The sequence below is a fragment of the Periplaneta americana genome, chromosome 4 (genome assembly GCF_040183065.1).
Source record: "Periplaneta americana isolate PAMFEO1 chromosome 4, P.americana_PAMFEO1_priV1, whole genome shotgun sequence".
In the NCBI taxonomy this organism is placed as follows: domain Eukaryota; kingdom Metazoa; phylum Arthropoda; class Insecta; order Blattodea; family Blattidae; genus Periplaneta; species Periplaneta americana.
The window spans coordinates 44,228,707-44,245,561 of NC_091120.1; the positions used below are offsets into that span (position 1 = coordinate 44,228,707).

Consider the following 16,855-nt stretch of genomic DNA (forward strand, 5'->3'; position numbering starts at 1 on the left):
AACCTATTAGAGATAAAATATACTTAATAGGTCAAAATAGGCTTTGTCGTCAAAATAGACGTTTTTAGGTGCTATTAACATACCGATTTTAGGCATGGTTTTATATTAAACGTGTACATGCAAGTTTTCATCAACTTATCTTCTAAGGATTAAAATAGGTTTTTACCTAAAATCCGAAGTCTAATTATTATAATGCAAAACAGCACCAGCACGTGACCAGAACTTGGCCATGTCCATAGGCTAACAAGCATTGTTCTGTAGCTGTCAGCAGATGCCAATATGCTTAATGATACGCAAGAGAAAATCGTAACAGTCTACGCTAGGAGACATGTAGAAAGACAAGTTGGTTTCGTGACCCTTGCTCTTCAAGTAATAAATATTAAGAATGGTAGAGAGGTTAGTTACGTACTACAAACGAGAGAAGGAAAGTATAGATCGTAATCACGGCAAGAGCTCTCAATAAATTTCGTTCATGATTCCTAAAGTGAACCACTGTGTAACTTTAGTGGGTGAGGCAAACAGAGATGAAGATATATAGAAATAATTAAAACGTTTAAACCAATACTTTGCAGTCATCGTGATTGAATTTAGATTGCAGGAGCCGATGCAATTTGCTTCACAGAGAGTAAACCCACGACGTTTGGCAGAGTGGAAACACTCTTACAGAAAGTAAACACTATTGCGACACAACTGGAATTTTGAAACGTGAAATTAGTTCAATCATGATTTCGATTTAATCTTCATATAGTGGTTCCTATTTGAGCTATGAATTTTCCCTGACCAGTAGCAGGTTTTTCCTAGAACACAAAAAGAGTTTCTGAATAATTCGTTTATAATGTGTATTTGTACGTTACATTAAGCTGTAGTTTTCAATAAATACGTCATTAACATGCATGATTGCTTTAATAGATTTCAATTTATATAGTGAAACAGGTTTTACTTTCGAATTTTACATTTTATAATGAGTTACAATTATTAACAAAATAGGGGAAGGTAGCCTATATCGTACCACTTTTCAGTCTTTCTTCATTTATATCGAAATGGGAAGGATTTTTAATTGCATATATTGTTAAACATTCGGACAGTATCATAGGACACAAAATACTTTTTTTTTTCTTTTTTTTTTTTAAATTATCAACTGTTTTTAAAAGGCATTATTTAAAACCCTGCGAGCGGTACGATTTATGCGCCCAGTTTCCTAAATCGTACCTAGAGGTTGCTTAAAACGTACTCATTTTAAAAATATACACATAATTTTTGTGAACGATACAAATCTCGCTCTTTATTGCAATGTGTTACATTATACTGAGGCATTTGCTTTCTTAGCATTAGCCACCACTTCTCTTGGTGGTTCGAATGTGTGGCATGGCTCAGGGATAGCCATTATCATGGTCAAAACAGATGATAATGTATAATCCACTTTCAATGAAGATCTAAAAAAAGCTGTTTTATTTTTCTTGATCATAGAAAAACACGTTCTTCGTCAGCATTCGAATGTGGAGTCAAAACAAATTTTTCAACCTCAGCTTCTTGTACCTTACTTCTTAATTTGCTAGTTTCATCTGAGATAAATATACCCAAATTATATCCATTCGGTAAATGTACCGACTTACTTGCTCCTCATCTTGAACTTTAGCACTTTCTCATACATCTTCAGGGGTAGGCTACTGTCTTGTTTTAAATTTTGTAATACATAAATGCGTGAGATTTCAGAACAATGCGTGAGACTTGCCATGTCTGCATTATCTATTCTGAAATTTGAAAATATTATGCACTTAACGTTAATTTTATTGTTCACATACCAAAATCGTACTGGTATGATATGAGCAAACTTTTAAGGTACGATTTAGGAAACTAGCACTCCAAGCAAACTATTCAGATTATAACCTACAGTGAATATTTTTACCGTTTAAATAATAACATTTTTATATGTTATGTGTAATAAAATACATTCATTAAGCTAACTCAATGTTTCAATAAAAGCTTACGAAAGAGTAACAAAATCTTATATGAGAAATCAGAACTTAAAATTAAGCACGATTTAATGCAGCTGTTCTCTTAGGCGAAAGGCGGGAAACTGAACGAGTGTCGATTTCTATTTGTATTTCATGAAAAATTCCCCAGATGGTTCCTGCACGCAATACTTTCGTCAATATTAATAGTGGTACGATTTCGGCGCTGGTACGATTTAGGCTACTTTCCCCTAATATTAACTTTTTTATGAAAAAAACTCAAGTATAAAATTAATTTAAATTATTTGCGATATACTATTCCATGTTTTAAAAGTAGTGAACTGCATATATAGGAATAATATGTTAAAACTCATAAAACTATTAGTTAATACTCAACTTTCCAGTATGAAGTTATAAAAGATACCATTCTAGCATCTAATAAAACTATGTTTGTACCAGTTACTTTATAATATTCGAATATAGACAGTTTCACAAATGGCAGGGTTATAAAATCATATGAAGTTAATTACAGACCACAAATACAATAGCATTCCTTCATTTAGAATATGAAAAATATTCAATAGCCTATCTTTCGAGAATAATACATAAATAACTAGTATAATAATGTACTCCACATCAGTTATATACATATAAGACAATAAAAAGCCACCGACGTAGCTCAGTCGACTAAGGTGCTTGCCTACCGATCCGGAGTTGCACTCGAGCATGGGTTCGATTCATGCTTGGGCTGATTACCTAGTTGGATTTTTTCCGAGATTTTCGTCAATTTTAAAGCGAATGCCAGGTAATCTATGGCGAATCTTCGGCGCTATCACCAATCCTATCGACGCGAAATAACCTATTTAGTTGTTGATACAGCGTCGTTAAATAACCAACGAAAAAATACAACAAAAATCATATGTGGACCTATTTGATCTTAACTATAGTGTATTATGAAAGTAGGTCTAATAAAATTATGCATGAAGTTATAGCCTATATAACGCATTCTGGGACTATAGAACTGTTCAATCACAGCAAATTTAAAAGTGAAATTGTACGTATAAGTTAATGTTATACAGGATAAAAACCAGGAATTTTCAAGTACAGTATTAAAACTTGTTTTTCTCGATAACAATGTTTTGTGACATTTCCTGTTTTCTCCCAACACCCTTCAAAAAATGTTTGTAGTCCTATTTTTTATATTTGTTTATTCTTAGAGTTTAATTTTATTTCATTCTTTTTATTCTTTATTTTTTAAATTCTTAGGCCTGTTATTTTATATCAGTCCTTCCCATTGTTACGAGTAATTTTATTATGAAAAAGGTCATAGGTGTTATAGTACGCACACAGAAAATCATATTGGAGAGTGAATACATTATCGCAGCAAACAAAAACTAGACGAGAGAGAGATCAAGAATGAAATTGAGGAGGGGGTGGGCCTTCAGTAGCTGCAAATCTGGTTTTAATGGTCGCTAAAGGTGAAAGCATGGCATGCTATACAGTATGTAATAACATATGTAGTACAGGGCGTTTCAGATGTGTGAAATCAAGAATAACGATACCAGTAGAATGTTTACTCGTAAATAACTAATGTCAGGTTATTTTACTGATACACGCAGAAGCATGTGTAGACCTAAATAGATAATGTTCATTTCATGCCTCCTTTAGGTCTAGCAAGAAAAACTCAAATTTAGCATGTTGTATTTTACGTTTTATACTTTTTCAGCGTCATCATCATTAGCATCGTCTTTTTCCTTCCCCTTTCTCTACATTCTTGCTTGATCCTTCGGCATTTTTATGGTATCTACTTGTGTTTCTTGTTGCCGTCCAGTTTTCCTACTGTCTTTTGTAATTTTACCTTTGACAGTCTTTTGGGAATATTCAGGATTCCGATACAAGAGCCAGGCTTTAATTAGTATTTTTCAGTAATTTCATCCAAATGTAAATAAAGTTATTTATACTACAAGATTGTTGACAAAATAGAACCATATGGCGTTCTTTTAGAATATTTTGAATCGTTATCATTCACAATAATTGATGAGACGTCTAGTATCAAAACCGGCCAAGTCATTGAAGGCAATTTTTTCAGAATCAAGCAAAAACCTCCAGGTGATATGGTAGTTAATTGATTCTTCATTGTTTCATAGTTAATTGTTGTACATTTAGTTTCCCTTCATACTTAAAATCTATTTCTTAATTTATATATATTTTTTTTTACATCTTTTTAATTTTGACTTGGTCGGTTTTGTTGCAACTTTATACAATTTTATTGTTTTTATGTATAAATCCTTCGTACATAATAAATCTCGTCTCCAAATAATGAATGCAAAAACTCCGGAAGTTGTGGTGTCGACAATGCAAAACTTCAGAATTTTTGTTGCCAACACCGCAAAAATGAAATAGAAGGACTTCAAGAATAGACAAATATGTTGTCTACTGATTTGGTAACATTGTTGCATAATCCATCATAACAGAAACATCGCATAGACTGCCTCCGTGGTCTGTTGGTCAGCATGCTGGCTTCCAGGTCAGGAGGTCCCGGGTTCGATTTCCGGGCTCGGCTCTCGGTGAATTTTTCTTGAAGAAGAAGAATTCCCTCCCTGGGTATCTAGAGTCTGGAAATTTGTATGAATGTGAGTGTGATTGTGAGTGTGCCGGGTTAATATTAATTAACCAATCATCACAAATATAAAAATACATCAGGACTGTCGCTGGACAGTAACCTGAACACATGTTTCAGCGTCACATTGTTGACAAGTCCACAACTGTTAGCACAACCATAAAGCATCTAATAGATGCTATAGCGTTACCAACAACGAAAAAAAAACCCGCAGCAGGATGACGCTAAGTCCAAGAGGACTATATATATATTAAGTCCTCTTGGCTAAGTCGCTCCTTGACTTGGCCGATTTTGAATTCACTGGCTGAGTGACAGTCCATTTTGTTGCACGACCCTATATTCAGTGATCTGTAATGCGATGACGTGGCCGACTTTTTAGCAAATTCTGTTTCACCAGATAGAGATACATTACAACTTTCAGTTTACAACTAAAACTAATGTTCTTACATTTTGTGACTTGGCCTGTTTTGATACTAGACGCCACAATTATACATACATGTCGGTGTGTAATGTGGGTTTTTGTAGGTCGGAATTTTTTCTCCACCGCAAATTATGCGAGGTTTAATATTGCCTCTTGCATTGTTGTCAGTAATTTATTGACACATGCGCCTGCATTACTTTCGTATCAATGGTAGATAATTCTGTACTTGTCAGATATTACACATTAAACCACAGGTCATAATACAGCAGATAATTTCATGTGAATGCGTTATTTTCATATTTGTATGAAGGTCTGCAGTTTAATCAATGAATTATACAATTATAATCTAAAACGAGATTATGTGTCCGGACTGAATATTTATGAATCTGTGGAACTACTAACTAGTGATAAATTTAATACACAAATTAATTTATTGATAATTATTTTCAGGATTTATTTCAAGCCTTCATCCAAATTATGAACACCTACTCGGAATGACAAGTTTTGACATTCATTATTCGTTCATTTAGTTGAGTAACGTATATTTATTCTTGATAATTCTAATTGTGACTCTTCTTCTTCTTCTTCTTCTTCTTCTTCTTCTTCTTCTTCTTCTTCTTCGCTTCAAGGATTAGGCACATTTCTCCATCTTATTCTTGAAGCCTCTTTTTCCTTTGATTTTGTATTCATTATTGAATGTATTCATTTGCTTGGTAGACTTATTCATTCAGCTTGCGTGTTGTCTACAGAATTCTCTGTAGTCCTATATCTTGTCATTCATGCTACGTAGCATATAGATCTACAATGAGCTTTTCTCGTATGTTTTCATATTTTATACGATTTCTTCTCTTACGTCCTTCCCGCATTCTCAAGGAATTTCTTCTGTATAGTCTGTATTTTATTATCGTCTCTATATTTATGTGTGATTCATTATCCTTAGGCCTATAAATACATGATTATTATTATTTTATAAAATGTTCAGTTTTATTTATTTATTCATTCATTCGTTTTTTTGTCTATCTATCTATCTGTCTATCTGTCTGTCTGTCTGTCTGTCTGTCTGTCTGTCTGTCTGTCTGTCTATCTATCTATCTATCTATCTATCTATCTATCTATCTATCTATCTATCTATCTATCTATCTATCTATCTATCTATCTATCTATCTAACTATCTATCTATCTATCTATCTATCTATCTATCTATCTATCTATCTATCTATCTATCTATCTATCTATCTATCTATCTATCTATCTATCTATCTATCTATCTATCTATCTATCTAACTATCCATCCATCCATCTATCTATCTATTCATTCGTTTTGCTTAATAATAAAATAAAACAAGTAACTTGGATGTTCTATAAATTTATTTGTTGCATTCTTTTCTCTTTAATTACAGTGATATTTCAATGAAGTCATTAGAACGTGTACTTTTGTCAAATTCTGTCAAATTTGATTTAATACATACACCAAAACTGGAAAGAAAGTCTCAATATTAAAAAAATGCAAGGAAATGCGTCTTTAAGAATTTCAGTGCCAATATTCGCATGTTCTTGCTACGCCATAGGCACATTAAAACCGCTGAAGTGTAAAACATAAAAAAATATAAGACTTTTAGCTTGATCATACATTTTTCATAAGGAAGCTAGTTTTGGAAATGTCTTTTACTCATAAATTTATTTGAACAGAGAATGACTTTCAGAAAGAGTTAAATTACACATACTACAGACGTGTGCAAATTATTAGACTCAAACGATAATATATATGATTCAAGCAACATTTATTCTACAAAACTCATTTATTACACACTGTTCACAACAATTAATATTTAGTATGAAACCCTTTGTTCTTTATCATCAATTGTATGCGGTTTGGCATGCTGTTCATGAGATTTTCACATTGCTTTTCTTTATGTTTTCATAAAAACACACAACTACTGGATTAAAAACACAGCATGAATTTTGGACCCAAAATATATAATGCATTACTTAGAGCTTACCCTGAGCTAAGTACACTTAACACACATAGATTTAAGAAACAAATCAGATTAATTATTTAATTGTTTAAGCTAATTGAGTTAAAAATTGATACTCTAATATTAATGTACTTTTGTATTTTCTATTTGTATATAGACCCTATTATTACATACAGTAGGCCTATGTATTTTACCATTTATTAATATTATTGTGCTCAATGAACTCTCTTAATTTTGTGATATATTTTGTATAACTGATCTGAACTGCGCCCGAGCACGAGTTTCTGCTCTTTCGGGCTGCAATGCCTAATGTAGCTCAAGTGTAAATAAATAAATAAATAAATAAATAAATAAATAAATAAATAAAATATTATTGTAACAGTAAAAAAAAAAAATTTTTTTTCGATAGATCAAAGATTTTCAATTGAATATGCGTCTGAGGTGTTACCTGGCCAGGGAAGGACGTCTACATTATTTTCAGCTATAAAATTAGTTACTGATTTGACTTTGTGATGGGGTTCTCCACCCTGTATGAAGACACATTCACTGTCAGGGAACCAGTCTCTCATTTGTGGAAAAAATTCGGGTTTCTAGGACTTATTCGTACTGATTCTGCCGCATAGAGTCCTACAAAATTATTTTGTGGCCAGTAATTCATGATAATAATTATGAAAATGTAAAAAATGTGGTGCTGAGTCTAATAATTTGCACACGTCTGTACATAAATATACAGTAGTGAAACATTTATTAAGAAATTAAGAATATAAGATGGATAACAACTTTATATAATCCCTACCAGCATCAACATGCAGTATTCATCAATCTTCCTCGCTGGATGTAGGTGTTATAAGCTTCGACACAAAATAGTAATAACAACAAAACAAATAAAATCAGTTTGATACCCCGCAGCGGCATTTAAAAGGGCTTGTGTATTGGAGTTCTGTTAATTACAACTCTCTGTTCAGGGTTACAGACGACTACATCTGCTTTGCTTAGCCTAATTAATGGCTCCAAGCTACGTGGAATTGCTAGTACTAACTTCTGGTGTAACGATGCTGTGTTGTAGATATGGAGAATGAATGCTTTCCATGCATCCCACTCAACACTGCTACAGGGCGGTCAAGAGAATCTGAATCACCGGTTATAGTGAAGGAAGAGCCGATGAGCGAGCCTGGATCACCAGACTCGTGTCCCATGTCGCCTTCATCGCCAACACCACCTTCCTTCACACACACAGATGCCAAACATGAGCAGCACAAGGTAATGGAAAGGACTTTATTCTTAACTTTATCAGCAGAGTAACAATAAGGAACTCTGTAAATACTCAGACACTTCAAATCGATCACATAACATACTATTGGGCGCAGTTTAATGCTGTTGAAGTAGAAGGTAAAAGAAGCAGCAGACACATTTATTATAACTGTATACTTCAATCATATCATATACAGTGTGATTCACGAGGATTTACCGTCCTTTACGGAGCTTATTTCTGAAGACATTTTGAGCAAAAAATGTCATATAAACGTAGTTCCTATTCTTATTATTTTCAGAGTTACACTAATTTAAAGTTGTTTGTAAAATACATTTTTTTCTTTAGTTTGAAGGTAAAAGAATAATACAAATAGAGAATGAACCATTCAGAAGTATCATTTCTTTAATTGGCGAGTATTATGAAGCTAAAAATGTGCTGTGAACTCCTTAGTTGCTTCGTACAGACATCTTTTTTTTCTATTTTTAACTAGGAAATTACATTATTCTTATGCATTTACCACAACAGTTATTACCAGGGAACGGATTTATATGGACTAAAAATATATGAAATATGTAAATATATATGTAGTTATTTTTACCAAAATATGGAATTAAATATGGATTTTTACCAAAATATGGAATTAAATATGGACTTAAAATTATAAAAAAATGACTATGTACGTTAAATATTGGTACATTTTAATCAAACTAAACAAAAAATATAATGGACGTACCTTATCTTCCAATGTAGTTTCAACAAAACACAATTTTTATTGTCTGTTACCATAACAATAGGTTACAAACATTTCTTTCAAGTGCTGAAAAGTGAATCTTCTTCTATTGTCTCTGAGGATAGATTTATACTGACTAAAAGAGCGTTCGACGTCACAAGAAGTAACTGGTACATAATTCAATTTCACAATGTCTGCTGGGGATAAGTCCAAGTTAATCTTCACTGTTGATTCACCACTCATCACAGCAACAACCTTTTGTAGTTCTTCATATCCAGGGTTTTTTGAAAGTACAGTGTCCACCTTAGCTCTTACTGCATCTGCAACTTTACCTCTACCACGATTCAGTTGTTCCACAGTACTATTTATAATTTCAAAACTTTCAGATAGTGAAAGGTGCCTATTTTGGAGACTTTTGAGCGTTTTTATGATGCATGAAAATGTATGCTGAATGTGAGCTAAGTCATTCTTCACACTTATGTCACAGGTAACTGTTTTCGCAGTATCAATTGAGACTGCATCTTCAGAGTCCAATGCAAGGAGAACATTGTTAATAGAGTCTATATGTTCGGCATAATATTCAACTGCTTCTAGCCATGTACCCCATCTAGTTAAAATTGGCTTTGGTGGCAATGGAATTTCAGGGTACATTTCTTTCAACACGTTAACTCTACTGGGAGCTTTGAGAAATACTTTTTTCACTGATGAAATCAACAAATCTACTTTAGGGAAATTGTCTCTGACCACTTCTGCCACAAGATGAAATGCATGCGCCACACAAGTAAAATGAGTCAATTTAGGATATACAACAGATAATGCTTGTCCAGCTTTGACCATATAAGGGGCAGCATCGCTAATAAAGAATAACACATTATCGTACATAATACCCTTTGGCCACAGGATACCCATAGCTTCGTTGAACAGTTTAACTATAGTTTTGTTATTGCACTTTTCTAGAACATCACAATGTAAAAGAATTCGTTCAGAATATTGTTCACTTAACAAACCGATAACTACATTACCAACAAGTCTACCTTCTTTGTCGGGAGTCTCATCAATGGAAACCCAAATTGAACTATCTTTAATTTCATCTCTTATCTTCTGTATTGTCTCATCGTAGATGGATGGAGCATACGTCTTCCTAAGTGTTGACTCATCCGGGATTGTATGTTGAGTATATTTTTCAAGGAATTCCCTGAAGACCTTATTCTTTGGTTTGTAGAGAGGAATATCAGCAGAGATGAGAGAACGGCACAGGTCGATGTTAAACTCAGATCTTACATTCGATGTTGTTGGTTGTGTTAAAAACAATTGTCTCTGCTTGGAATTTAGTTGTTTGTTGGCCTGATGTTTACTAGTTGTAATGTGTTGTTGCACCAGGAACTTTTGTGTAGATGATACTGCACACTGACACAAATTACAAAATAATATTTTATTGTCAGTTGATAAACCATCTTCTTTAAATTCTGAAATGTAACTTGTTAGTTTTGATTTTAAATTGACTGAATGACGTACTTTTGGCATATTTACCGTCTTTATAGTATGATTTACAAAACTGAACCTATGTGTACTCTGACTGGCATTTAACTGTTGAGCTGCACAACTGAAGTCTGTTAAAAATTTTAAATTAAATTAATACAGTTTTGTAACTTACTTTCCCATTGTTGATAGGACTGCTAATTTTCAAATAACTCTGATGTTAAAGGGATTACTGAACATGTGTTTAAATCTCTATTGTTGAAATGTATTTTTAAAAGTTAATGGAATTTTGTTTTGTTTTATTGTTAAACCTAATATAATATGGACTGTTTTATATGAAATATGGAAAATATATGGAAATTAACGAAAATATGTACTAAACTCTAAAATATGGAAAAATATGGAAAATAAAAGTAGGATTTTTCAACCCTACACATTGTGAAACATAAAGATAATGCAAAATATAAATTATATTAGCTTTATAAGTAAATATGTATTTACATATAAATCCTTTCCCTGGTTATTACAAATCACACCACTTCCACCGACTTAATTATTTGCAGTTCAATTTTACTTCATAATTTACAGTCTAGGAGAGCTTACAACACATTTTAACAAATGTCGCCGTCCGCTTGAGTACACTTGGCCGCACGCTTGTGAACCACTCGTTGCGCTACGTAACTGCATACGGTTTTCTTCGATTTCCGCAGCTGGTCAAGATCACGCGTTCACAGCAATGCCTTCCAATAAATCTGTAAATATTGAGAATAGGATCCATGTTTATATGACATTTTTTGTTCAGAATGTCTTCGGAAATAAGCTCCGTAAAGGATAGCACGGTAAATCCTCGTGAATCACTCTGATATAAACAATGTAGGCCTACTTCAACCACATTCTTATTCTAAGCCAGAAGTTTCAAACTTTTTTACATTACCAAAAATATACAGTTAAAGGGAAGCGGTATTTCTCCATTACTAATGGCTAAAATTGAAGAGTGTGATCCCAAAACGCATTAAGTTCATTCTTATTAAAGGACTGAACTAGTTCTTTATCCACTGGTCTATGGACTGAGCGAGTTTTGAAGTGACATGCACAATAACACAAATTTTTAGACAAGGACTGGTGTTGTTTTGGAAGAAAACTTGCTTAAAATACAATGATAGAGGACTCAAACATTATCATATAGCCCAATGGTTCTCAACCTTTTTTGACTGACAACACACTTTACTGAACGCGCACGATATCGCGACACACTTATTTCATATTATTATTATTATTATTATTATTATTATTATTATTATTATTATTATTATTATTATTATTATTATTATTACTTACTTACTTACTTACTGGCGTTTAAAGAACCCGGAGGTTCATTGCCGCCCTCACATAAGCCCGCCATTGGTCCCTATCCTGAGCAAGATTAATCCATTCTCTAGCATCATATCCCACCTCCCTCAAATCCATTTTAATATTATCTTCCTACCTACGTCTCGGCCTCCCTAAAGGTCTTTTTCCCTCCGGTCTCCCAACTAACACTATATATGCATTTCTGGATTCGCCCATACGTGCTACATGCCCTGCCCATCTCAAACGTCTGGATTTAATGTTCCTAATTATGTCAGGTGAAGAATACAATGCGTGCAGTTCTGTGTTGTGTAACTTTCTCCATTCTCCTGTAACTTCATCCCTCTCAGCCCCAAATATTTTCCTAAGCACCTTATTCTCAAACACCCTTAATCTCTGTTCCTCTCTCAAAGTGAGAGTCCAAGTTTCACAACCATACAGAACAACCGGTAATATAACTGTTTTATAAATTCTAACTTTCAGATTTTTCGACAGCAGACTGGATGATAAAAGTTCCTCAACCGAATAATAACAGGCATTTCCCATATTTATTCTGTGTTTAATTTCCTCCCGAGTATCATTTATATTATAATAATAACAATAATTATAATTATAATTATAATTTTATTATCATTATTATTATTATTATTATTATTATTATTATTATGTCGAAAATCCCAACCTATCTATGTGGATGTTCGATAAAAAAATGTATTATAACTTTTTGAAAACTCGCCTATTTAAATTAATGTGAAGTCTGCGCTTGGTGTGTTGCACAGAGTTTCTCTATACGTGGCCTTATGGTTGAAAAACTGAACTGAGCATTGTTGCAGGTGTTCACGTTTCATTGGTCTGTCTCAAAATAAAATTTATCATATTAAAGACTTCATTGCAAATAAAAATGCGTTATAAAGGGATTTTCTGGATCGCATAAAATTTATTTTTGAATTCCAAAATTTAGCGACACATTCCATGGAGCTGCGCGACACACCAGTTGGGAACCCCTGATATAGCCTGTAACATGTATAAATCATAAAAATGGCCAAATGGACTGAGCGATCACACTCTTCAATTATAGAAAGCACGACTTTATACAAAGATATAAAAAGAAAATAAAATGTGATACGAAAAATATGAAAGACCCAATCACAGCTTTATCCTGACCCAAATGCCACTTTGTGATTCGTCTATTTAAAAAAGGGACACTTTTTTCAGATTAGATCCTTATAACCATAACAACATTCTCCAATTTATTTCTGTATTTTTCTTTTATATTTCATTAAGTGCACACTTCTCTGTTCTACCTACAACTTCGGCCAGACGAAAACTCTGCATTGTATTATTTCTATCAAGTGTTGCACGTTTATTATAGCAGTATACAATACACCATGCCTTTTTCTTTTCTAATGCTCATGTATATCTTGATGTTTCAGACTGGAAGTCAACAAAGTGTATTAAAACAGCCAACAATTCTGCTTGCAACACGAACCAACCTGTACACTTCACAAAACAGACTTGTCATACCAAAGTTGAACATCAAACTGGAACCCAATTCAGCTGCAGGTGAGAGCATTACCTGCAGATATCTTACAGACTGTATGATCAAAGAAATCATATTCTACTAGATACAATAAAAACAGAAAACACAGTGAAGTTATGAAATCTTGTTGAAAAAATAGGCACAACTCAGTTCATAGATACTGTAATAACAGAGTCTCTAAATTATAGCCCCATCGCTCTTATTTCCGGCAGCCAATCACGTTGCAGATTGGCTACATTTAAATGTGTGTGTCTTATGATTTGCTGATGATGACGTTATGCATTTCCTAAGGCTCGATAAATACTTAATATAATCGCCCGCCATTTTGGCTCTTTCGTTGACGTTCGCAGAAAGCACACGAGGACGTTATTTGCCGCTCAATTATTTGCTGAATTACAGTGTGTTTGATTTATTATCATAGGAGCTACGACATGATAATGTTTAATGGTGTGGCAAATAGATTCCTCGTCTGGTAGCTCGGCAACTAAAGAAAAAAATGGCAAACGATACTACCTACTTAAACTTTATAGAGCCTTCACTTCCTAAGACGAAACCAAAGAGGAGGAGTCACGCCAGAAATAACAGCGTCGCGACTATAGCATTTGAATTCAGAGATTCTGAATGTTCCAAGTGCAGATAGCATAACTAATATCATCTTAAGTTTTAATTTTTTCCCCCCTATGATGAAGATCGTGGTGGCAAAATATAAGCTTACTGTTATTGATGGAAGGTTCCTTGGTTGGTTTTCATTGCCTTCAGATATGTTAGCTACGATTTTTCTGAAATTTTATTTCATTTTTGAGATCGAGACTGTGCTTGAGCCTGGATTCGAATTCCACCTGGGCTGATTACATTGTTAGGTTTCGTCCAAGGTTTCACCAGCTACAAAGTGAATGTCAGATAGATAAACTTCTGGAAAATCATCAGTTTCATCTCACTTAAATGCCACCTCGCTGTTACCAATTATATCAAAGCTAGATGACCTCACGTTAACCTCGTTAAATAATCAATTAGGTGGTAGCAGCAGTAAAGTGGAGTTATGTTCATCAACTCATTACAACCATATTGTTATGGTGTACTTAATGCAGCTAACATAACCTTAAAATAAAATTGTACCATCATTAGCAATCACCAGTCAAGTAATTGAAATTCCAAACCCTGAAAGAAAATGTCAAACATACTAGAGAAGTGTTTATATTATACAGTCTAATTTTAGTCGACAGATCTGTTGATAAGTACATTCATAACAAAACTATATTATTCTATAATCTGATAGAACTTGAATGTGTGATCTCATTTCACTTGATAATTATATTATGTTGCTGAATAAGTTCTTGTCAGATACTTGGTACGCTATTATCTAATATGTGTAAACATCCTCAACATGTACTACAAATGATTCCTCATAGATCTCAATGTGACCTCCGTAAACAAGATGTAGTATATTGGAATTTAACCTTGACCCCTAACCGTAGATCTACACGAAATACATTTTTACTTCAGGGCAAAGTTCTTATAGGCCTATAAGACATAATATAGATACTGGTCTAAAGCTGGTTATAATATTGTTTTCATTACCAAGTGTACCCATATATAAGAAGTCCCATGAAAGATTTGTTTCAAATATATAAAACTGGTACCTATACTGTTTATTCATTCATTCATTCATTCATTCATTCATTCATTCATTCATTCATTTATTAGTACTAATCACATTTTCATAAATTTCACTAATAAAGCTAATGTTTTTAATTTGTGATAAATTATTGTATTAAAAAGTACTGGTAATGAATAACCAAGATGAAAAATAGGTTGTGAACAATTCAGATGTAAGTAACCTACCGGTATTCCGAATTTTAGAAACATACATAGGCCTATTAAAATTAATATGGCGATACCACTCTTTAATATCTTTAAATTATGTCCCAATTAAATATTGTAGGAGTTACATAACGTCTTAGTTGAAGTTATTCTATATAATTTACTTAATGATATAAATTAGGTCTTTAGGCTGATTAAGAAAAATTATATGGAATATTTATTTTAAAAGGATATTACAAAATGTATATTTGTAAACATAAAAATGAAATTCTAAATTTTTCCTGTCAGGAAATCTTTCTGTAAAGATATATGACAAAAAGGAGAGACGATAATTTCTGTTCATTATTTAATTTCTTCGCCCCATTTACACATAAGAGCTTAGATAATTCGTACTGTATCATGTATTTGAAAGTTCTATGGTATAATATTTGACATCCTGTACAGTAGGTAGTTAATCTCGAGGAAAGCTTTAATTTTAAAATAACGTATTTTGTTAACTAATGCTCAGTTTCTTACCCTCCAATATAGAAGAATGATGTAGCAAAATGTATAATTGTTTTAATGTAGGCACTATATTTTTATGTTATGGTTATATCACTTACAAGCAACCTACAAACTGTTTGGAGGACCACACCTGCCATTGGTTAGCGGGTTAATATGACCTAACCGGGAGAATTTTCGAACAACTCCAATAACCATATCCCTCTTCACCACTTAGGGGACGCTTATGCATGCCATGAAAAGCTGAAATGGAATTTCGTCCATTTCTTATGGGACAGTTATACCACTTTGACTTTGTCCTCAGAGCCTCGTTGTTAAAAACAGGTTGCATTACGGGAAGGTGAGGATGGGATTTCAGTATGAGGGGTTATGGAATGTACTTCGCTACTCCTTGCAATCCAAATTTAAAATGTATAGCTTATTAAATTTACTTTCGAAGGAAAATCGAAAAAAAAAAAAATACTTTTTTTATTAATGAAATAAAATTTTATAGAAATTTACGCACTACTGCTAATAAGACTCTTCAGTATTGCTTGTTAACTATCATTTATATATATATATATATATATATATATATATATATATATATGAATTAATTACGAAGTGTTCAACTTTTAAATTTGTTATTTCATATTGCCACACTACTCATAAGAAAATAACAACTTGTTAGACCTGTGTGCTCGTGTAGGATAGACAATATATGCATAGGCACCTCCACTTGAGTGGAACCTATTCTGGAAGTTTCTATTCTGCTTTTGAAAATTGTTTAGTACACAGCTATCAATAATAAACCAATCGACGGACAGGCAATAGAAGTCGTGTACTGTTCCATGCCAGAAAATTTTCTCTTTAGCTTGAGATGAAATACGAGTAAAATTACATATGATAAATAAATTCAGATTTCTGTTTATATATTGTCACTACTCAAACTGTGCTATGAACTAAATATTTTCCCTCAATATATACGATATCATTGTGTACTTGATTACAATTATAATAATAATAATAATAATAATAATAATAATAATAATAATAATAATAATAATAATAATGGCTTATTTTAACTGGCAGACCACTCAACCAGTAACTTATGATAGAAAATTATACAATGCTGCCGTATAAATATTGGGAAACTAAATTCTTGTTTCCAGCATTGAAGATGTATAGTTCTCTTCAAAAGTCGAGGAAGATTTGAAAGTTCTTTTACTTTGTTAAA

General features: G+C 32.9%; 1 protein-coding gene across 1 annotated transcript in view; it reads left to right on the top strand.

Annotated features, from left to right (window-relative positions):
* The window catches only part of LOC138698908 (cyclic AMP response element-binding protein A-like), a 254,298-nt gene that overhangs the window by 225,183 nt on the left and 12,260 nt on the right, over positions 1-16,855 (top strand). The window contains exons 3-4 of the mRNA XM_069825106.1: positions 8,036-8,229; positions 13,211-13,340. Coding sequence (XP_069681207.1) covers positions 8,036-8,229; positions 13,211-13,340 — 324 coding nt within the window. The remainder of the gene's footprint in view (positions 1-8,035; positions 8,230-13,210; positions 13,341-16,855) is intronic.